The following is a 24,598-nucleotide window of genomic DNA, read 5'->3' on the forward strand; positions in this document are numbered from 1 at the left end:
GCTTCACAGTACTGGGGCACTACGTATTGAATGATAAGGTAATCAAACTAAAATTTGGAAAAACAAGGACACTGCAAAGCCATGGGAGAGTCTACCTGTCAACAGCATGCACCCTGTGTCTGACACATAAGTAAATTTGGTCTTTGGTTACAACAGAAGAGCTCAAGGTCAGTTACTACAGAACATTAAACTATATCCTGGGAGAGTCTTAAAAGCCAGAAGACACTTTAGGGGACAACATTAACTAAATGTGAGTGTGACATGCAAATAAGCCGCACTATCATTACGTAGACATGGGCCTGTATGATATGACTGAATCTTCAAGTGGACTGTGTAACTCTGTCATGTCAATGGTTCAGTAAGCTCTCACAAGCTGTGTATGTGCGTGGGTGTGTGTTTGTGTGTGTGTGTGTGTGTGTGTGGCACCCTCTCTTATCCTACCATTAAAATGTAGTGCCAGTGAAAGAAAATAAAGAATCCCAATTGCATGGACAGGCTCCTCATTCACAGAGACCAGGAGCCCAGCCGGCCCATTTGGAATTGAGAGAAAATAAAACAAACATATACCTTTCATTTGGACTACTAACAACATGTAATCTTGTTTCAAGCCCCAATGTGGAGAGAAAGACAAGAAGCCTTACAGTGGACGAGGTGAAAAGCAGTCGAGATAGAACGCCAGAGTACTGCACTAACGCTAATAGTGGGCGGTGTTGTGGAGGGATTTATGCCAAAAAACAGAGGTCAGAAGGTGGACATTATCGGCCATTTTGGTGAGGCAGTTTTTGCTGCCCCAAAATGAAGGGGGAAGCCAAAATAATGTGCAGCCTTTAGTGTCACCTTGAAGCTGAGATTACACCCTCTTGCTGCCTGAGGACACAGGCGCAGTATGGAGATCCTTTAGTCACACTTGCTGGGTGAGGCCTACGGCATTTACATATAAGCTGTAGGGGTTGGCCTGTATTAACATACCTTGGCTGCGCCAGTGCTAAACAGTCACTATGGGTGGCTCATCAAAATGGAAATTATTACCTAAAGGAAACTGACAGGGATAATGGCAGGGGTGTCTAATAATAGCAAGCAGTGAATTGAAGGGATTTCAGAGTGTATCACTTTTTTTTTTTGCATTGTTTTACAGGTAGACGAAAAGCAGCCAAATGATAATGCAAGTATGTCCCCTCACTGTGGTGATCCCTTCAGTGAATAATATCAGTCGGATTGGGAAAGGGAGTGTATTCATGTATTTGCATTAGAACAAGAGGTAATGAAACTTTGGTTTTGTATGAAAAATAAGCGTAATTCTGATACAAGATAATTTTTCTTTTGACGGGTGGCTATTAACTTCAGGACTCCTTGAGACAAACATCTAATAGAGATGGCAGGATTTTGCTTTGGCCAGTGAGAACATAAGGTGTAATCTAGCTTTCTTTCCCAACGTTACACACAAATGCATAGCAGGACATGCAAGCACATTCAAAATCAGGCAGATACCATTGTAGAAGGCCAAACAGGCACATGCGTACATAACAGCGCAGTCTTTCTGCATCAGTGTTATTCATAGGACTCAGAATTAGATATAAAGGCCGAATGTAGATATTGTCAGGTTTTCATTATGTTCTGTTTCTTTCAGTTGGATTGCGCCATACTTTGTGGACACGATTTTATGGAGTGCAGCAGCGACAAGACTGAGTACTGATTTTTGCAAACTCTGCACTTATGAGTACAGATAGAAAGTCTTTTGACAGCCAATTGGTGCATTGTTGGAGTTGGGAAGCAAATTTGCATCGGGAATAAGTGCGAGATCAGAAGGGATGATTATATATATTTGAGTAATGACTTGCCTTGGTGAAATTTTTGCCGTGGTGCAAAGAAAATGGCATGGATGTGGTAGACTGGGCCAAAAATAAATGAACTATATTCTACATCTTCTCAAAGGAAAAGTTGGCTCGCACTGAATATTTTCGAGGGGGTTTGTCTTGCTAATATTTTGGGGCTTAGTGTGGCTCATAGAAACAAGCAAAAAGGCTCAGCAAAAAGCCTCTTGTTGACTAGTGTATATTCGATAAGTAAATATTAACTGTTAAGGTGCCTTCGGGCAAGATATGCATGGACTCTAAATGTGAGACTTGGTTAAAATAGAGAGATTCCAGAAGTAAGTTTCGTGCTGGGTGTTGCTGAGGAAAAACATATATGTGCTCCTATAGATGAATAAAGGTTCTGAAAACACAAAAATTGCTCATTTATTTTTTGGAGAAGTAGTCATTTTCAATATGACTTTCAGATACTTTACAGAGATAAGCCTAATCTCATGGAGATCAGCACACTCTGACAGCCACGCATACGAAAACTACCACACTCACAGAGGAGTGATAGGGAGAAAGTGTGTAATCTCTTCTGCCTGAAAGAATGACATGTCTGATCTACCCAGACTTGTTGAGCCACATCTAATACCTCTCGCCAAAACCCGTGGCTCCTTCCATGAGACTGGTGGGGCTATAAAACGTACAGGCAAGTTCACTGCAGCCGGCGACATGAGATTCAATATAGATATGATTCAGCTGAAAATGTCTTGGGAAACCTGCCTCACACGCTGATGCTTACATTTAAGTGAAACATCTTAAGAGATAACGGGAGGTTGGTACAAAGCTGGCTGAAACATAAATCAGTGCTGCTTGCATTGATCTCCATTTCATTTAGCACTTTTATTATTATTATTGTTCTAAGATTACAGCAAGAACGCTACAAAAAAAAAAAAAAAAAAAAAAAAAAAGCTAATTGTAGTCCAGTTTGAGAATCTTCATTACTTTAGTCACGTCAACCTGAAAATCAATTCTATTCTATGAACGCGTGGGTGTGTGTGTGTGTGTGTGTGTGTGTACAAGGGAAGGGGAGCTTTTGAATAATAAATTATAATTTGATTGAATGTCATGACTGCAAGGGAACACAAACAGCAGTCACTCAACAAAACCAATCACATCTAGCTGCCGCCATTTGAAAATAAAAGTATCTTTGAGCACCCGCTAAGCAACAGCAAATGTGATGTTGAAGTCATTATATTGTTATTGATCCACACGACTGTAAATGGCATCCCTTAATGGCTGCCTGAATCACCATGGAACCCAATCAGGTCCAATCAGGTCTAATTTTTTCAGTAATGGATCGCTATACACAAGATGACAGGAACACTGGCTGTATACACACTTATTATTTCATTCGGCATTTGCATTTGCACTCCGAGACTCAAGAAGCAGAGCAGCATCATTTTGAAAAAGAAACACAAATCTCACAAACAAATGAACCACAAAAAGACAAACATTTTTTTTTCTTTAAATAGTAAAGTAAAGTCAGGAAAAGAACTGAAACAAAAGGAAAACACACAAACACTATACCAATCACAACACAAAAAAATAAACAAAATAAAGGAAAGCCAAAAAAGGGGTGTATCAGGGGAAACACTTGTAGAGAAACCAAGGAAAGAGAAGGAATCAATTGAACAAAACACAGGGTATGCAGAAAGAAAAATACCATCATGGCCAAAGGGATTCTGTACAGGCATGCAAGCGCAGTTACATTCTCCCATCATGCAACAAGTCCTGTTATTTCCACGTGCTGGGTTTCCATGACAACACGTGCAAGAAAGCTTTTAGGTGCAGAAGCAATACCAAAGGATGCAAAACGAGAAAAGGCCCCACAATGCAAACATAAAAGTAAATTAACAAGACCCGAGCTACTCGGGTTTGCTTTCATCATTTCTTCCTTGGAAATAAAGAAAAAATTCTTTTCATAATCATTTAGCAGTTTGGATTAACTGATTAGTATTTGTTCAAATTTGTAATGAATCGAGCTCTGTAATAGGCAAATACAGCTAAAATTTTTCAACATGTTGAATTTTTTTTTTTAAATGTGGGTTAAAAAAAGTAAAAAAGAAAAAACACACCAACCTTCTCGAAGCTCTGAGGGATGTAAAGGGGTTGATGCAGAACACAATGACATGAGGAGAAGAGAAAAATAGGGGAAACACAGAGAGAGTAAAAAAAGCCACCTCAAGGTGTTTAGCTGCAGCTACATTTCCCTTTTCTTTAATCTTTTTTTTCCTCCTTTTCCCTTGTCCCTGCTATCAGTGACACCCGTCTTGAAAGTACACTTGCCTGCCCCTCCCTCCCTTAAATAAACTTTGAACCAAAACAATCAGATTCACCCCAGTGGCCGCACTGTCGCCTGGTAAGAAAAATATAGTGAGGCGCCACTGGAGTCAAATCAAGCGTACCATACTCATAATTCATAATTTCACAAGCTCCTTATAGCCACAAGGACAGGCTCCTGTGGTGGCTGTATTTGCTTTTGTTAGAGAAGGAAACCAAATAAAGAGAAAATAAAGAAAAACTAATGAGAGATAGAAAATAAAAAAAGACACAGTTTGGGCTGAAATTAGCAGCTGCAGTTCAAGACAGTTACAGTAAATGTTGTTAGAAGCCAATCAGGAACACTCTCATTATGGTTTCTGTTTGGGTAGTTGTCTTAATTTGCCCTGGTAAAGTATGCCCAATTTATATACAATTTAGGACTCTTGTTTTCTTTTGGTTTTTTTTCTCTGACAGGCGATCCCTACCACAGCTGCTAATCTCAAGTGCATTTCGCTTTGTGAACAAAACATAGTCAACATCAAGTATCAGAATTGATTGACAAAAGTTAACTGAAAACAGACAAAGGTTGACACCATCAAGGCATAACAAGTGTGTTACATAGTGTGAAAGTACCTGAGTAATTATGACCCTTGTGTACCCTGTTTAAAAGCATGCTGATGGAGCCAGTGTTCATGGAGATTGCATGAATTGTTGGAAATGATATCAGGGTATTTGCCGTGTGTTTTTGACCAAAGAAACTATTCGTATCCCAGTGCTGTGTCAACATAGTGTTCCCAGTATAGCTATTTAATGATTCCTGTAGAGCACTTGATTGCAATTTACATGTACCCTTTAATTTCTACCATGCTGTACATGAGCAAGGTGGAGAGCTACTTGACATTAAGTGTTACTGCATCACAGTGGAGACAGCATGAGCCTCCAGGATGAATGCTGGCAAGAAGACACACTAATCTTGATGAACTATTTTTTACCGTCTGCTCCTCACAGTTGAATTTTTCTTCCCTGTGCTGCTACTTCACAGCGTATGATAATAACAATAATAATGAAAAAGCAGCTCCCTGACCCATTTTATAATGTCAGAGTAGTGAATTATTTATTGGGAACAAAGTTATTTGGTACACAGCAGAGGGAACAAACTGAGTAGATACCGAGGCATCTTTATTTAATATGCACAATATAAATAATACATGTCAAAAATGCATCTGCTTCAATTTATTAAAGCTCCCTCAACTGGGATTCATTGCCATTTAACATTAGTGGTAGAGGGTAGGCTTTTGTCTTCATTGCCTGTTTCCTATGAAACTCAGCATTCTCTGTGACTGATTGTTTTTCATATCTCCACTTTGCTGGAACATGCCAGCCAAAATTACTACTGACTGTAAAAGGCTTTAAAGATAATACCCCAAAGCAGAAACAGGGGAATACTATGGATTTATGCTCCAGAACACCATAAAGAAAAGTAAAGGAAGTATGCTATTTATAATCAATGCGACAGAGTATTTTTTATGTGAGACAGAACAGCTGACTGTGTTAACAGTCATTTCTTATTAATTCCCCACAAGGAAAACCTTTTTTAAACCACCCAAATCTGGAGAAGGCTAAGGGGTTGAGATTTTGATTGGTGGGCATTAATACCTCGCCACCCAATCAAAATCAAGACTTACCGTTGTGCTCCTGTACCTGAAAAAAACTAATCAAAAAGAAGTCCCTCCCGACTCTTTTTGGGTTCCATAAGTTTGACGAAGGGGGAAACATTTTATCGGGCACACAATTACAGGTAAAAGGCGTCTTACAACCGATAAAGACATACGGCTTGTTGTGCTACACATTTCCTTCCGAGTGAGTAGGGGAGGGCATTGAAAGACAAAATGGAGCATAACATCATAACAGAGAAGAACATTAGTAGGTCAATTATAGTTTTGACATTTGGAAGTTTCAGTGCATATGAAATTACATTTATGGGCAGGCAATACTATCAATGTTTAAAGATTTATATTACTCGGGTAACACTATTTTGCAAAATACATTTTGTGCATATACAGCTGGGCTAGAATGGAAGCAATTATCATTTGTTAAGCTCAACAGTAATGCCACTTAAAGCTGAGCTGCACTGTGCATTTTAGTTAGAATGGGTGGATGTTTTCATTTTTTTTTTTTTCTGGCCTGGCTCTGGGGCCGGGTTGCTCCCTACCTCGCACATAAAGGTTAGCAGGGGACGAGTAGCGCACGCCTTCCACATTAATCGCCACGCACTCGTACTTCCCCTGGTCCGTCTCCTCGCTGTTCTCGATCTGCAAGGCACCTGGGAAATGACAAGATCCGACAAAGACAAAAAAGGGAGGAGGGAGGGAGAGAAAAAGAGAAGAGAAAAGAGAGAGAGAGAGAGAAAGCAGGGAGGAAATGATTAGTCAACCTGTCAGTGACAGTGCATGAAGGAGTCAGACAATCTTCTTAATAGAGGGTATCTTGAATTTCTCAAGACCATTTCGTCAAGAACTGTTTCTCTCTGGAGTGCTAATGCATATTGCCATGACAAACTGGGTTTCTCTCCAGCCTCAGCCATACACAGATAAAAAGAGGAGGTATTAAATAAATAAAAATGTGGACTCAACCAGTCGCACTACATTTGTAGTTATGTTGGTGTATGAAACTCGTGCAAAAACAAAAACCCCCAAAAACTGCAATAAGGACAAAGAAAGGATGTAAATGTGATGAAAGGTAATGGAGAAGGGTGTTGAGATGGTACTGTAAACTGAGTGAGATTAACAAATTCTCCTTTGCATAGCACTCACAAAGGGAGAGACTGTGTGTGCTGGGGGGGGGGGAGGTCATGTGAAAATATCCTTACATATAGTTCATGTCCAAATGAACACTGGCATGGTGCATAATGCAGTAGAAGAATTTCAAACTGCGCAATAGAACTTCTCATCACAATCAGGAGCCATCTTATCCTTACATTATATTGTGTAAACATATAACCATATTAATTAATAGTATGGCTTCCATTGTGATTGGAACGGGTCATTTGTGTTCTCTTTCAGTTGTTACTTATGTATTTTCTTTTAATTGCTTTTCTCCGGTCTGCTAGGATCTGATGTAAATTCACTCATTTTTTTAAGGTTATTATGTTTTATACAAACCCTTTAGGGCTTATGTGTTTCAAACAGACTGTATTTCTTATCACTTTCCCTCAGATTTTATCTCCTATACGTGCAAATAAACTCAACCTAAATGCTTGGCAACAGCGTCGGAGAAGGGGCGTGGGGGATGGAGGAGGGAGGTGAAACAACGGGCGTCAGATCATTCCTCGTTAGAGCGCTGTTGACGGCACTTCCTGATGATATCATTAGGGCTTCTGGCTGGCTCAGCAGACAGATTGCAGCCCAGGCCTCCCTGACAAACACAGCACCATCGCTCGTTAGCATTTAGCCAGGAAGCATCAATACGCCAGCCGTTGCCCAGGATGCTTTGTAATATACCATAACCTACTCCATCACATCAAGCAAGCGGAGTGAACACAATGTTGTACAAGGCTACTATTCTGGAACATTGGTCTAATAACGCTTTTCAGCTGTTGCACAAATGAGACTATCGATCCTGCTTAATTATAAAGATTAGTCACGCTTCCACCTTGGACACGGCCTAAGAGTATTTTACCCCTCCGAGTCAGTACAATGATATCTACTCTTAAAAAATAAAAGAAAACAGACCTGAAGCTACAACAATCTATACTCCATTCTGTTTTTTTTTTGTCTCCTCTTCATTTCCCTCTGCACCTCCAGACCATTCTCATCCCCCAGAGGGAGCTGTTCCTGGCACATGAACCAAATGGAAACGTCTACCTGCAGAGTGCAGGTGGTGAAGTATTTGCTCTGCGTTTATGCAGAGATCTGATTTGGATCTGTTTGATGTGTGCTTGGAACAGCAAATGCCAGCCCGGTGGCAGGTGGGTTGGAATGTGCTCAGAAGCCTAGCTCCTCAACACGAGGGAGACCACAAAGTAAGGACTGTGTGAAGTTCAACTCCAGGTGGACGGTTCCAGAAAGCCCTGCCAGCGGCTCGTCAGCCTCGGTCCCTGTGCTGAATTATAAAATCTTTGCGAGGCTAAATCTGAAGTTGGTGCAGATTTTTTTTTTTTTTTTCAATGCTTCATGAATAATAATGTGGAAGGGCTTGTGTTGGGCCAAAGCCCCCTTTTTGTTGACTGTTACCAAACAGTTAAATCACAAGAAATGTTGTATATTTCATTTCCTTTCATTCCGTGTCTGCCAGCTGCTCAAAGTCCGTAGATCCAAATGCTTCCAACAAATACAAATGTCTCCATCTAAAAATACTACTTAACAAATGTCATCTGAAGGTCAAAAAAACACAACCACCAACATGCAGAGGGGTGACAGATAATGAGCCAAACAACATTAATTGAAAGCCAATTAAAACCAACATTGGCTGCTGTGAATCGTACCTCCTGGCGAAAGGGAAGAAAAACAGAGGACGCTTTGAAGGGATAGAGCGAGTTTCATCTGTTCCCGCCAGCTTTGGTGGAGGCTCCTTGCTAGGTGGTATTATCTATTGTTTCCAATCCCCCACTGGCTTCATTACATATTCTAGCTATCATTTCAAAGTGAAACTGTGAAGAACATATAAATACTCCCTTCACTTGCAGAGAGAGGGAGAACAAGTGAGGTAGGGGAAAAAAAAAAAAGAAAGAAAGAGGAAGAGAAAAGGCGGGGAGGAGAAGCGAAGAAGCACAGATAGGAAGGAGAGACAAAGGAAGTAAGAGAAAACAAATGTAGTGGCAGAGTGAGGAGATTTATTCCTATTCGAAGATCATATCTCTTATTTTCTGTCTTAACTGTCTAAAAGTTAGAGAAAAGAAAATAATACAACCCTCTGTTTGACTTGTAACGAGCACAGACAGATTATTCTTGCCCTCCTGAAAATGTAGTTGTGTTACAATTTTGAACTAGATTCACAATAACAATAAATTTGACAAGATTGCATGAACAAATGTTTGATGAAGGAAGCACGGCGAGGGAGTTTGTAGGAGATAAGGTGCGAGAGCACAGAAGAAATCACAACTTCGTTCTATTTTGAGATGCTTTATGCTCCTCGCTCCGCTAGAGCTGCACGAGGTGGAGATGCAATGTCCCGCTGGTGTTATATGTGCTGTGCCACACTTTGAGAGTTGCATGTCTCTCGTGTCCACTTCCACTCCCTTGTTCGAGTCCAAGCTTTGTCTTTTTTAAACCACAAAGAAGTTAATTTAAATGGATCTATCCCAGTTATTTAATTAATAATTTCACTGCACTGTCCCTGCATAGGGGAGTAAAATGTCTTTTTTTTAATTTTTTGTTGACCGGGCAGTCAGCTTTAAGCCTGATAACATAAGCATTTAAAGACAACAGACCTCTGAATCCAAATGAACCCTCTTTGATATCCTATCTCCAGAAACAGCATGCATGTGCATGTGTGCACACACAGAACAAACTCCACCCTTATCACCAGCATGCGTCTCTTTCCTACAGTTCCCTTTTGTTTTTTTTTTGAAAGTGACTGCACTCTCCGTGTTTTGCATAATTGTGCTCCTGCTTGCCTGTGGATCACCAGAGCGCGAGTGGCCATTGGCACTTTTTTTGTTTTTTTTTGCTTTTATCAGGAAAAGAGGAAGGACACAAGGAATGAAATAAATGCTGAAAATTATCTTTCACAAGCACAATGAAAAGCAGAGCCCCAGTCTGTTCACAGAATGGACGTTTACTGATAAAGACTTGCCCAGTGGAAAAAAAAAAAAAAAAAAAGCCAATTTACAATGTCTCTCACAAAATGGCCATACTGTGCTTATGAGGCCAGACATACACGGGGCCTAATGGCATGTCTTCCCTGTCTCCAGCTATGAAGTCTAATCGCAAACACAACAATTGCAATAACTACCACAGACCGGTTTGTTTTCCTTGATTTCATTAGAAAACACAAGAAACAGTTCAAACAGGTGACTGCTTGTGTACTCTACTTTTACTTGATATAGCAGGTACAAATATGACCTCTGTAGCCACAGAACAGACAATTTGACTTGACCAGTGATTGTTGTGTTAAATATTTCATCTGTCACATGCAAATTACTTTTATTTTATATCACCTTGCAAGTATTTGAGTGAATACTAATTTATTTTGCTCAAGAACACTTATAAAGGACACATGAAAGTTGAAGGACACTGTGTGAGCTGTTGTGAGGAGCGAACCTAAGACCAGAGAATGTCTTGGGACAGGACAGTCTCTCAATCCACTTAGTAAACTGCAGAAAGCACCGCCCCTGCTCAGTAATAATTCATGTTTTTCTGGGTCAGAGAAGAAAAGTCTTATTCCATGATATATCCAGAAGAAGAGGAAACAGTGGCTGCAAGTCAAGCCAAATAAAGTCATTGATAATAATGAAATCACTTCCATGTGGACCAATTAGTCTCCATCTAAGTCAAAGTGACCCTTCCTGCACACCAACGCTCACAACCTCCCATCTCCACTGCTGCCCACTCCTGGCTGTCTTGCAGCATGTTCACTGCCTTCATCCATTCAATAAAGAAGGCTGTAATGGGCGGTTGGTCTGGGACATTTGTCCCAGCCGTGACAGCTGCCCTGGTTAACAGCACTGCTTGCCGCAGGGTGGTCTGATGAGGAGCGTTGAGGTGCCAAGGTGCGATAACAAAGAAGACTGTCTGGGTACAGTTCAACAAATACATGCTTTTGAAGGCCAAATCGGATTCCGGGACAGGCATTCTTGCACAGAGGCTGTTTAGAGTGCTAATAATCTTCAGTATATTACAATTTCAACATTTTCTAACCAAAAATGTCCAAGCAATGTCCTACCTATTTAATGGTAGTAGAAACTCTGAAATGAAAACATTTCCCTGCATGTTTGCTGTAGCTGTAGACTAGCAGGAAATATCATATCAGACAATATCTATTTTTAGCAAAACATCAATATCAACAAACCTACATATAAATTTAATTTGAGTTTTAGTCTAGGTTGTTGGGGAATGAATGAAGTAGAGAAGGAAGGAAGAGTGCATGGACGGGGGAAATCAGAAATTGAGATATGGAAAAAAAAGAAAAAAAGAAAGTGTTGGAAATTGAGTATCATTTATGAGAGGTGCAGTGAACAAAAGAGAGAGAGAGAGAGAGAGAGAGAGAGAGAGAGAGACAGAGGGAGGGAAAGAACAGAACAGTCAGAGAGGGTTGGGAGGAAGACTTAAAGAGACAGACAAGCACAGAAAAACAGAAGGACAGATGAGGGGATAAAAGAAAAGCGAGGAGGGGCTGGCATGGATGATTAATTTCAGAAAGTGCCTGAAGCTGTGGTCTACCCACCCCAGTCGCTGCTTTGTAGCAGATTTGCCGTGTGTGTGCCCCTCCACCCCCCCGGTCCTATTTGTGTAATTCAATTAGTGTGCTCCAGCGGGCCTTGATTGATTTGTTTAGGCGATCAACAAAATGGCTGGCCAAGTCTCCCTCTTTCTTTCCCCTCCCCTCCTGCTCCTTCCGCAGCCCACTCAGGCATGCCGGTGGCACACTGTTCTTTTCATCATTTTATCTCTTGTTTTCAGCTCATGTCTCTCATTTGTCCCTCATTTCTCATCTCCTCTCCTGTCGTTCTCCCTCCATCCTCTCGTCCCAATGCCGCTCACTAAAGCTCTACTACAGTGTAATTAAAAGCACCTCGCTGTATAAGTGGATACACACTCATAATAATAGCCTTTCCAGTACATGAACTGAACTCACTGAAGTGCACAAAAGAGTGCAGGATACAATACCGCTAGTGTTTCAGCACACTTACTATTATGATTCAGGAGGATTTGTTGTAAAAAGCATCTTTGCTAGTACATTAATACTTTACTAAAATTACGTAGATTTTTAGGGATGCATTGTGCTATTGAGAGTGGTTGTCAGGCCACATCTGTCCTTGCTGAAAAAGTTAAAAAAAAACAAAAAAAAAACAAAACAGCAGCAAGCAAACTGGAAGTAATACATTTCACACTGTGCGTAACATGTTATCAATATCCAAAACCCGGTAGAATCCCACCGCACTTGCTGGTGCTTTTCCAAGTTTTGAAAACACTGTTTCAAAAAAATACAATTCTCCAGTTGCTGTTGTATTGTGGAAACATCAGTTCCAACACCTTTTGCAACCACAGAGGGCGACACAATGTGGGAGTGTACGGATTTCAGTTGAGAACCCGCGGTTCTCATAATCCCACAACCAAGAAGAGAGCTAGTGTGACCAGTGTGTGTAGGCCTGGACTTGTAGTTATTTCTCTGTGTCTCTCCCTCTGTCCGCATCCTGGCTGTCACTCGCGCACACTCTGTCACCACCCCAAGGTCATTACACTGTGATCGCACCAGCATGGGGCCCCACGTGTGATGCCATTGTTGTCAGCGCCCATCTGGTGGCTTGTAACGCTCCCATGAAATCAGTAATGAAGCAGGTAGGGAGTCGAGCTACCTTTATACCTATCGCTTACCTCTAGGCCAACACCTGGGCGGCTTTGTATGGAAGCAAAATGAATGCAGATTTTACATTTTGAGAAGCCGTCTCTTACAAGGAGTGATGTACAATGACTCAGCAGAAGGACAACGATGTCTTCCCTAAGGCTTCAAAGAAAAGAAAAAAACAACGCTCTATTATGTAAAGTGGAAGAGTCAGCTTAAAGTAGATGAAAGTTTGCATTAGGGTGATCATGAACCTATGCATACAAACTATTTGTTTCCTCCTCAGACACCTTGATCTCAATTACATTTTGCGCGCCTCTCCAGCTATGCAATTCCTTTTTCACTCTTCATAAGCGCCAAACACTCCTGATAGCGACTCAGTGTTGGCATGTGCTAAAGTGGTCGGGAGAAATCGCCTTTTTCAGGCCGCTTATCTCATTATGCAAATGCAAAGTTCATAAGTCACGCCTGCTTTTGTTCGCCGGAATATGATTTATGAGACGTTCTTATTCAAAGAAAGGAGATGTGGGGAGGGCTGGATTTGGCTATCTTAGTCATGAGTGAGGGGCGTTAAGGGAATGAAGTTTAGTCTAAAAAACGTAAGATGTTCATGAATATGCTTGACAACATGCTACTGTTTAGAGATTTGCGAATGGTTGAGGATGGAGAACGGTAACATTACTGTAGGGGCTCTATTGTCAAAAGGGGTTCACCTCCTTTGCTGTATCAAACTGTGATTGTGAAAACGAAAAGCATTTATTAGATCCCCTTGAATATGGGGAAATACATGACAAACTGAGATATTCACTTACCTGCTCAGCCTGTTGAATAAAAACATTTTTTGCAACAAACACACAGAATCACACTGAATCAACTGGAAGAGGACGCTTCAGCAACAAAGCCGGGTGGATAATTACAAGTGAAATTTAAATTGTCTGGGGAAATGAAAAAAAGGAAAAGAAAAGAAATCAGGCGAGAGGAAGAAATTATTTTAACAAAGCTTTTCTATAATTCATCAGAGTCACACTCCTTTACCACTGTCATTCCTGTCCCACCTTGATATCCTCCTGTTTATCCTCTGACATTATAAAAGCTGGTTATGCAGCAGTAATAGGAAGTGCAATGTCGCTGTTTTGAAAAAGCGGCCTTACTTAGGCAACGTGGCTATCGCTGTGGTGATGCACAGAGGGATGAGGAGGATATCAAAGCAGAGAAGGAGAGGGAAGAAAGGGGGATGCTAAGATTGTATTGAACAGTATTGAATAGCCTGGACTCATCAACAAATAAGGTCAACGCCACCTACCCCCATCGTCCCATCACCGATCGCCCACCCTTCAGCCCCATGTTCATGTCCAAAAAAACTTAAATGTCAGAGGCACAAAGCAAACAAACTTTCCTCCCTCCCTCCCTCCCTCCCTCCCTCCATTTCAACCTTCTCAAACCGACCGTATCATAACCAATCGACAACAAAGCTTGAATTGCTCAGTGGTTTTTCTGACACTGATGATGTGGAGGAGATTGCAGGAAGGCACAAACACTGAACGCCCACAGGGGTGGAAGAACTGCACATTAATGATGACATGGGGCATGGGGGTGTGAAACACATATGTTCACGCGTACAGAGAGCACAGAACAGAAACACGGATGAAATATAAACGTTAGTAGAAATTAAAGAGGTTTGTCTTTTTTTCTTTTTAAAGAGGAAAAGCCCACTTGATATTCCCCAGATTTAGTCAGTTGGGTGGAGTTAGGAGCGGTTATGTCTGGTTATGTGTCAGTTAAAGTCTTGTTTTTTTTTTTTTCCCCTTCTTTGCTGTGATGGTTAAACGTCTTACCTCGAATCGGGGTACCCTCTGGAGGAGACACAAAAATGAAGACACAACATCAGTTTAGTTCAAGGTTAATGTTAGTAATAGTTAGAGGAGTTATTTGGGTTGGAACGTGGATCATTTGAATTAAATTATCAAACCATTTTGTAATCTCTTAGGAATTTTTTCATTAAGAAAACCAAAAACAAAATGAAAAGAAAAACAAGAAAAACAAACGAAAAAAAACAAAACAAAAAAAAAACAATACCTCTCATTGCTGGTATCACAAAGGAATGGGGAGGTTTATATGGCCGGCACACTGCATTGCCTTATCCTTCTCTTTTTTTCCCTACTTGCCTTAGACTTATTAAGAGAGGAAACAAAATGCTTCATCCGCAGAGCTGAAGAAGCTCGAGGTGTTCATGTGAGTTTTTATCTGGGCTGCAACCCGGGATGATAAGGCTGAGCGTGAGAGGTCTGACCTTAAGTTGACATGGATTGCTCCAGTGGCGTAAGCCCTTTCCCGGCCAATTGACCTTGAATAAGAAGTCAGTTAAACAGCTAGGGTGTCACTATTGTCCACCGGGTATCTGCATTAGTCTGGAACAAACTTGCTGAGGGAGGAATGGCATCTCCACTGAACTAGAATTTCGGGATGTACCTTCAGGCAGCCGCAAGTCAAACCAAGCAGACTGAAGTTCTTATTCATCCTGCGAGTCGTAAACCTGCTTAACTGTAACAGATAGACTCTTCACCTCAAGCTTCACCCCCCCCCCCCCCCCCCCCCGGTCATTTAGTCTCCTGTTTCGTTCCGTTGTTTCATTTCACTGAGAGTTGTATGTTTCTCTATTCTTTGTTTATTGTGTATTGGGTTACATGTCTGACTGCAAGCCAAATGTCCCATTAGGGCCAATAAAATATTGAGCTTATCCAGTAGGTGGCTGGTGGGCTTTTTAAATGTAGTACAAGTTGTTGCTGCAATGTAAAATGCATCCCTTATAGGCAGAGCTTAGGGTGTGGGTAGGGGTGCCAGCTTAACTTCAATCCCTTCTCTGCCAAGTATTAAACTGTCCTTCTGCTCTTGGCTTTTTTTTTTTTTTCCTCTCTCATTGTTTTCTAGCAGTTTCTCCAAACTCCTTTTTCTTTTCTTACTTTATCTGTTCCAAAATTCCTCTCTCTAACTTTTAGATTTCTTTGTCTGTCTTCAGTCTTCCATACTTCCTCCCTCTTGCCTTTCTTAGTCTCCCTCTCGAAATCTAAGGATGACTCATGGCAGCACCATGCCCTTGGCCATCCCTCGAGAGTGCCAGCAGGGCGGCGCCAACCCAGGAGAGGTGCCCTACTTAGCATACACAGCCTGCAGGCACAGAGCTGGGGGTCAATGGTATGCACTCCCCATTGAGCCTAACATTACAGGCCCGGCCCCGGTGTGTTTGTGTTTGTGTGTGTGTGTGTGTGTGTGTGTGTGCGTGCATTCATGCAAGTTGCATACAACATATGCCAGCCCTCCTACCAAATAGCAGAACCAAAAAAACAACAATACCTCTCCCAGTTAAAAAAATGATATAAAACAAGAGAACCCGTGTGTCCTTAAGATGTAAAGTGGTGGCAGCAAATTTCCACATTCTATGCGGCACATTAAGGAGTGAGGGTGGCGAGGTAGTGGGGATGAAATTCTCAATGTCTGTGAGTCCGATTGTTGTTGTAGCTCTGCATACAGAGACATCCTTTGTGATACCAGCAGGCAGGAGGCAATCACTGAGTTTGAAGTTCTGCCTGGTTTACAATGCACCTAGGTGGGTTTAATTTCCTTTTTTAGGGTTGCTGTGCAGTGTGTTGCACCGTGTTTTGATAGGGCATTTCAACAAGTCAACAAGTTCGTGTTTATAAGTTTTAAGTGTAAATTTGTCGACATTAACCTTGCTGTACAATCCTGCTACAAATGTCAACATTATGTGATTAAACAGGAAATCAAAGTGTGTATAATTTTTGATGAAACATTTCAGAAAGATATCTAAAAAATGTAATTTATTATCGAGCATTTCTTACTTTGAAACTTTCTGTAGTCTATTGGCCAACCCTAAAATAATATCATCATTTGGTATCCATAAATAGTGTTCTATATGCATCCATTTACCACAGTGATAGTTTACAGTCATTGAAAAACCAGGCAAAACAACAGTGACATTTTAATCATTACTGCAATGATTTTGGAGACCACATAATCATACGTAATCACAAGACAAAAGACAATAGGGCTCTGGGAAGGTTATGTTGTTATAGAGTTAGAGTTTGATTAGAGGCTGCAGGAAGCTGGTTTATTTTGCTTTAGCTGAGATGAATTTTAGTTGGGGGTTGAGAGGTTACCAGTTAAAGGTTAGGTGAGGTTAAGGTCAACATTAGGTTAAGGTTAGGGTAAGGTTAAGGTTAAGGTTAAGGTTAATAAAGCAGGTTTGTAAAGGGGAAGGCCACCACGTGGTCTTATAAAGTACTGAGTGACAAAAGAAAGACTCAAAAAGAGAGGAGAGTAATAAGGAGGATGAGGGGTAATAGATAGAGGCGGTTCAGTTAAAAAAAAAAGAAGAAAAACAAAACACAACAAAATGGGGGCCAAAGGTCATTGGAACTTCTAACTTTTAATAATAAAGCAGCATGAAGAGATAAAATTAAAACTATCTATCCAGGCAGGCTGGGTCCACAGCAGCCAGACTGTATTCAATTACAATTGCAAATCCACCTGTGTTACAGACATGAAACCTCATGGCCATAAGCTCCCCCTCTAAGCTTTGGTCAGCCAGGGGTTGATCAGCTTAGGGTGACAATGACCTAAATATTCCACAACAGGCCGCGGACTTCCTCACATTATCAATGCAGCATTATATGCTCCACAGAACATCCCAGCTGTTTTGTTAAACAACACTCCGAATATATTAAAAAATATTATTGAGGGATGTAGTCCGGCTAGAGGCAATCTGGCCAGAGATGTTGCACATCTGCGTGCGAGGTGGACAGGGTTGCGTGATTGGCCGAGTGTCAAAGTCTGACCACCCTCCAGAGGGCGTCTGGCTGACCTTCTCATCACCACAGTCTCCCATCTGGGATCCTGGTGGGGTCGCAGCAGGTCTCAAGGAAAACTTGGCTGTTGTTACCACATCTGCAGAGGTCCTAGCCACTCCCTGCAGAGCAGCTTTGATGCCAACAAATGTGAGCGTTTGAGAGCAACTGAACTCAGCATGATTCCGACTTGGAATGTGCATAAATCTGTATGAGTAAGGGAGCTATCCAGTGTCAGGCCATGATTTTAAACATTTACATTAAAAAAGGACCTGGATCTCCATGGATATGCGCTCCTCGCCATCCTCTCGCTGTCTCTATGGCCTCTGGTTAATCTGTTCTGGCTGACAAGGCCAGCGAGGGCCTGGGGTCTGCAGCCACAGGGACTAGGGGAGAAATGTCAGGCTCCCTCCACACCTCTAGAGGAGCTCCTCAGGGGACCCGGACGCAAATATCACTGCCCCGCCAGCACAGCATGGTCTGGCACATAAGGAGGCAGTCAGCCAGCTAGTTAGCTATCTTGCACCCCACCCCTCCCCTCTATTTTACCACCTATCTATGGGAGGGTACCCATCAGTCTCACAGTTAACCCCTGAGACTTAAGAGAGAGCCTAAAGCAAAAGAGCAAACAGGTAGCCCCCAGAAATTGTCAAAAGCAATCTGATCAACTGAGGAATTTGAAAAACTATCCCCTGAAATACAGCCTCAAGAACTTCTACCTCTGTTCTGTTTTTGGGGAGTGCATTTATCTTTGGGGGGGAAAAAAAGAGCAAATATTAAAACCTGGAGTCCCAAGATGGCTACTCGAAGCGCTGAGGACATGTGAAGATGGCAGCCTAGGGGGCTTGAGAGCGCAGGCCGCTTTCTCATCAGCATAAATCCCGCCTGGCTGCTGAATGAGCTTTCCAGCAGAAGGACTACAGAAAAAAAAGGCAGGCCCCGAAAGCTTACATTACCTTATGAGAGCCTTGGTATTGAAACAAGGGAAAGTAATTTCCTTTTTCTACCCTCCTATTTACACATATAGTTTGAACTGTAAGTAAAACATACCCAGCTGAAAGTGGCTGAGTATATTTTTGCAAGAAGTTCAAAAAGTCACAAGGCGTACAAAATGTGGCCAAATGTAACTATCAGTTGAGCCGTCGCCTTGTAGTACGGGCAATAGAGCCTGAGCTAGAGATCTGTAAGCCAGTGGGGATGTGGGCCAATTTAGCGAGAGAAGGAAATGTTCTCCTGAGAAAATATGAGGGTCGACCCAGCCAAGTGTGGGATTGGAGGGTTTAGCCATACAGTGGTCCTGCAGAGGCCCTCACCTGGAAAGAACTCAAGATTCTTTCAGACCCTATCAGAACATGCGGCACTTTCCAAAGGTATTTTTGGACAGCGAGGCTGTTATTGTGAAAACTGAGGTTCAATAGTTAACATCTGAGTATTAAAAAAAAAAAAAAAAAGAAAACAGTCATGTAAATTGCTAGAACAAAGTGTTTGCTGTATATCTCACCAAGAATCCTAAAATACTGTAGGCTATGACTGCACAGGGATAATTGTCTTGGATTCAAACAGAGTCCAATTATTTCCTCAAAGCCTTGCAACACAGCAGCAGAGAAAGAACTAGATGTGACAGGGGGCATCAGCAGTGTAAAGTCTGAATAAGATGGTCAGGGAAAAGTAAATAAGACAACAGCTTCTTCCAAGGTACTTAGAATCCCAAACAGTCCCGCAAACTTGCTAAAATAGTGCAGGAAAGGTGGTTGAACTGAGCAGTTCTTAAATCTTACAAGCAGCATTAATGTGGAGTAGGATGTTGCCTCGAAAGACCTGCTCAGCAAGTCTTCAGCATATAAATAAAAACTGCTGCTTAAAAGTGGACAATGATGCCTAAACACCTCCCTGCTGCTTGTCCTTGAGTTGCCTTTCTGGTATAAGTTCCAGTGTGGTGGGAGGGGTGGGGTGGGGTGGGGGTTGGGGGGAGATGATAAAGTTGGCATAAGAAGGAGGATGGGCGAAACAAAAGTAAAAGTTAAGGATGAATAGAAACTGAATATAAATAACGTGACAAAGGAGGACGAGTGTAAGGGGAGAGCAGGGGATGCATGCATTTTGGAAAAAAGTTTAAATATGCCACCTGCTTCAAGGAGAGTGGGTGGACTTGCTGGGCTTTGTAAGACACTTACCAAAGGTTTCTGAAAATGACAAAGCAAAAAAAAAAGAAAAAAAAAGTAAAAGTAAATATAAAAAGGGGAAGAACAACATAGTTCATTTTAGGTTGAGGCTGAAAGTGACTGCCACCCTAGAATTAAAGGAACTGTGGTTTAGCTGGGTCTTGTGTCCCACCTCAGTATTTTAGCAGTTTTCATTACCATGAGATATCATAGGAATAAAGAAGACTCAAATGCTATATAATAGCTTCTCGCTTAACAACAAGTTCTATTAAAAAATTTAAAAATCTAATTAGAGTCTTTTTATTTTTGGAAAAATCATATTAACCCATTTTGGTGTCTGTAAAATATCCCAGATATGGTCTTGTTTGTCACTTGTATTTCATTTATTGGTTTATTTTGCTGTTATTTTGGTTTTAACTGGTGTTAGGGGTCAACAGCCAAATGACACGTGTTGAAGACTCCACAATGTGCACTGAGACACATTGGAGTTTCAGACACAAATATAGACAAAACACAGAGAGAGGGGGAGGGAGAGGGAGAGGGAGAGAGAGAGAGAGAGAGAGAGAGAGAGAGAGAGAGAGAGACACCACAAAACAGCAGTCTGTTTCAGTTGGACAGGACACACAGAGACAATTGAAGACATCATGAAACAGATAAAGACAGATGATGCAGAGGTTAGAAAACAGGCAGGAATTTGAATTGTCTTTGTTCATTATCAACAGAGGCTCAAAACTCACAATACCATGTTGACAATTAACTATATATTTTTTTACAGTTAACTGGATTTTAGGAGTAGAGCTGGCCCTCCACATGACTATAAATAACCTGAGAAATTACCGGCGGAGAACACAAGCCTACCAGCTGTAGCCAAATGTAGCAGAAAGGGTCTGGTAGAATTGGGTTACAAATCATTTGATAAACACAAACACCAAAATCCCTTAGATTTATTTACTGTTCTAAACATCTCAAATGTCTTTAATAGCCTTCATCATTCTTTTTGAATGTTTGAACATGGTTAGGCTTAAATGGAAAAGTATCTGTTGGAGCTGCATCATACCACAATACTATCCATATACTGCTATTGCCACCTACAACTAGATAACAGAACACCTGATACCATGGTTGTGTCTGTGAAGAGGCATCTCAGATGCTTATCTCCATGACATGATAAACTGATAACTGTAATGATACAGTATACTTGCCAATGTTATATTTCAGTTGCTGAATGTAAAATATCTTACATTTTCTCTTTGGCATGGTGTCAGACTACTTGATATTAGTATGATTACTATTGTACCGTAAAATTGTATTGTGACATTATCATGAATCTGAATGCCTGTCATGTCTCAGGAGGTGCTGTGAATTTGAATACTTCAAGGTACCCTGTGGTAAATGCATATGAATGTAAAGAACTTTTGTTTGTTTACAAGAAAGAAACACACAGGGCACCTTTAAGGTTAACCTGCTAAATTACTTAGTTGAAGGCAGGCTGTGCAAGAAAATGACCAAAAAGGCAGAAAATATGAATGTTAACCTAAGAGTCCCTTGTGGAGGCTCTTGATCCTCAAACTTAAATCAAAAGCTGTGGCTAGTGGCTTTCACCAAAGCACCTCGGGACAATCTGACATACCCAGAAGAGATTCCCGGGCCGCGACAAACCAAGAAACACAGTTCACGGTAAGTTGTACAACATCCTCCTGGAGAGAGCAAACAGTCGTGTATTTTAACGGAAGCTTTTGGTCTGAAAATTTAAAAGTCAAAAGGTGTACCTCAAAACTGGAGTGCATCAATAAATTAAAGATGAAACATATCTAAAATTAAAAGCGTCTTAGAGGAATGTGCACTTGTTGTGTTTGGTAAGGCATGAATAATGAGATGACAAATTGATTTTTTTGAGTGTACAGCTCATGAGGGCCACAACTGGGGCAGGAACTCAATGGCAACAGACTCTTTATTTAGTGGCGTCTACCCTGATTTACGTTTGCAGCAACAAATCAAATAGGAGTCATTGGATTTTTCAAATGGTGACAAATCATCGACCTAAAATATCTACCCCTTATTGCCCGGGGCCACTCCAGGGCCTGCACTTAATTAGCTATATAATTAGACTTTGCTTTACTAGGCCTCTCAGTGGGGTTTAATCAATGGGAACAAGACAACATATCCACCACTGAGTTGTGTCAGTAGAATGTGGACTTTGCACTCATTGTCTACTATGACACGCTTCTGGGATGTTGTGAATCACTTGTCCTCATTCAGTAATGTCACAATGTCACGCTCTTAAGCGTAATGTGTTGTTGTTTCTTTTGGATGATGATCTATGATTATAATGACTCAGAGCTGAATGGTGTGATGCTTGACTTTATATTATCGTTTGCTTCTCATCTTGCAATTTACGAACTGTAATTTTCTTTGCACTCATTTGACTTTTAAATCCTATATATGTAATTGTTTGGATTCACGTTGTCTCTGTACTATACTTTGGCTTATTTTCATGTTTTTAATTCAAGGGAAGGATTGCATGCTCCTTTATGGATTGGATGAATTCTCAGGTCTTTTGGTCTGATGCAACCCTATTCAGATCATCTAAATGTCATTAATCTAAAAGCAAAACATGATTTTCAGTTCCTAAAAAAAAAAAGATTTACATTAGGACAAAGTTACAGACAGTGATGTGTTTATGACTAAACAACTGTATGTGTTCCCACACTGATGATATGAATCTGCTGGAAGATTCAGAAAATGTTCTCAATCACATGACTGAACAACTTGGGAAAAGGAAAGACATTAATTGCAAAGTATAGAACCATTTGAATTACTTTTAGAAATGTCCCGGCAAAGCAAACACATGCTGAAGTTAGCATGAAGGAAAAAGGCAGCAACATCATTTTTTTTTTTTTTCAGCTTTTCTTACCTGAGCGTAGCTGTTTGATTCGCCCGTTACTTGCACTGGGGTCAATGGGCAGGAAGTCTTTGTACCAGGTGATTTCTGGGTCAGGGTTGCCACTGGCGGCACAGAGCATGGTGGCTGTCCGAGTGCGCTCCACCACTTTCAACTGAGGGCCCATGTCAATGTTGGGGAAGCCTGGTGGGAGTAGGTCCTCTGTGAAAACAACAGGAAAACAGGACATCAGTGCTTTGACTAGAAAAACCAAAGAAATGTTGTTACTTTTAATCCTTATGCATAAATCCCCATTAAGAGACACAGCACAATAGTGATTTAAATGAAATAAGACACAACAAAGTATCTTTTTGACATCTTTCTGTAGTTGTGGCCGTCATATTAAATATGTACACGTGACATTTCAGAACAATTGCTAACTGTGTGCTGTGTGATTTCCTCCTGAGTAGCAGGTGTGCTGCAGAAATAAAATTAAGATCGTAGCAATAGAGTAAGATACCCCTGTAACTGCCTTTCTGAAATTAAATGGGGACTTGTTCATTCTACATATGAAATACGCAAAAACGGCTATTTCTAATTATAATATTAATTAGAACATCAACATAAAGGGAACATTTAATAGTGGCTTGTAAGAGTTAAATATGTAATAAATCAACAACAAAATTAATGTCACAAGGTAACTGGTTGCTCTAACGTAGTATGATGTGTAATGATGTGTGCATAAAATAATTTTCCATGAATTAGTACATGGGTTAATACATTGGGAAAGCACCCACATTACCATAAACCATGAAATCATATAATCTCATTCCAAAAAGTGTCAAATTAAAAAAAAACAAAAAAAGGGTTGATCACTGAGCTGTAAAATGTATCTGTATTTGACAATTTGCTTTATCACAGCAGGTTTTCTAACCCAATTTAACCTTGACCACTGAGACAAATGCACGTTGTGAATGAGATATATTATAGTCAGCCATGTACAGTAGACAGATAAATGAATAGACCGATTGAGGAAATAAGGCTTGTATAAACATATAAACTGCATTTCATTAAGAATCTCGCTCTCCCATGAGCCTGCGATGAGGCATTGGAGAGGTTTAAGAACAAAGAGCAATGAAACCATGCAGGAAGCTCTCTTCCACTTCTTCTCTCTCAGATAATGAGATGACTTTCTAATGGCTAATGGCTTTTCTAATTGTTAGAAAAACCATCCCACAACCAGATGCTCACAGACTAGACTGCATTCTCACTATCGGCTCCCACACATTAAGAATCATGTGTCTTGTTTAAATGCCCTTATGGAGGACACCGTCTCCACCTGCATGTATTTTGGTTATAACAAATGGTAAATAAATGGCTTTAAATGAAAATAAAAGACCGGCAGTGGAGGCGATGGAGTGAAAAGTAATACCAGGAAAAAAGACTTGTGAACCTGGTGTTTTCTCTGTGTAGTTTCTGCATGTTCAGTGACACTGAAATCAATCTGAGGTTACATAGAGCTCTGCAAAACCACAACTTGGTTCAGACGCACAATAACCACTGCCAGGGCAGGATTGAATTCAGATTTCTCTTTTGCATTAAAGGTGCAAGACTTTTGCGTAAGCCTCTGTGATTGTCATTATACTAATTCAAGAACCATGACACTAGCTAGTACTTGGATCCTTGCAACTAATAATCACGCATGATTGCACAGTCATTACACTGTTAAAAGATGACAGTGTGCTCTATGGTCATTGTTCTCCTTCTGCAGACTCCCTGTTCTCTTGGGGGCAATTAGTCCCATAGGTCAAACTGCCTGACCTCTACCCCGACTGGAGCCAGAATAGTGACTCAATCTCAGATGACGAGAGCCGAGGGGGAAGTACCCTGAGCTGTAATATGCATCAGAAGCTCAAGGCCACATTGCAACTCGGAGAAGATTGACTGACTAAGATGCTGGCCGGTGGCAAAAGAGAGGTCACTGTTCATCTGGAGAGCCAGTGACCTCATGTCCACTCTGCAGACATCACGGTGGTGTCATAGAGAGCCAGGGAACACTAAATTAAGGGA

General features: G+C 41.1%; 1 protein-coding gene across 5 annotated transcripts in view; it reads right to left on the reverse strand.

The window, feature by feature from the left end:
• The window catches only part of ptprsa (protein tyrosine phosphatase receptor type Sa), a 175,987-nt gene that overhangs the window by 72,184 nt on the left and 79,205 nt on the right, over nucleotides 1-24,598 (reverse strand). For 3 of the 5 annotated variants that reach the window (XM_087179358.1, XM_087179356.1, XM_087179359.1), the window contains exons 5-6: nucleotides 22,562-22,750; nucleotides 6,334-6,444 (exon numbers count right to left, since the gene is read on the reverse strand). In XM_087179358.1, the coding sequence (XP_087035484.1) occupies nucleotides 6,334-6,444; nucleotides 22,562-22,750 (300 nt within the window). Of the gene's footprint in view, nucleotides 1-3,938; nucleotides 6,271-6,333; nucleotides 6,445-14,458; nucleotides 14,477-22,561; nucleotides 22,751-24,598 lie in introns of those variants that run through there. The other 2 variants (XM_087179355.1, XM_087179357.1) reach the window with 2 other exon arrangements.

Source organism: Seriola lalandi, unplaced genomic scaffold, assembly GCF_002814215.2.
Source record: "Seriola lalandi dorsalis isolate HSWRI2012SDOR001 ecotype SW California unplaced genomic scaffold, Sedor1 jcf7180002054829, whole genome shotgun sequence".
Classification (NCBI taxonomy): domain Eukaryota; kingdom Metazoa; phylum Chordata; class Actinopteri; order Carangiformes; family Carangidae; genus Seriola; species Seriola lalandi.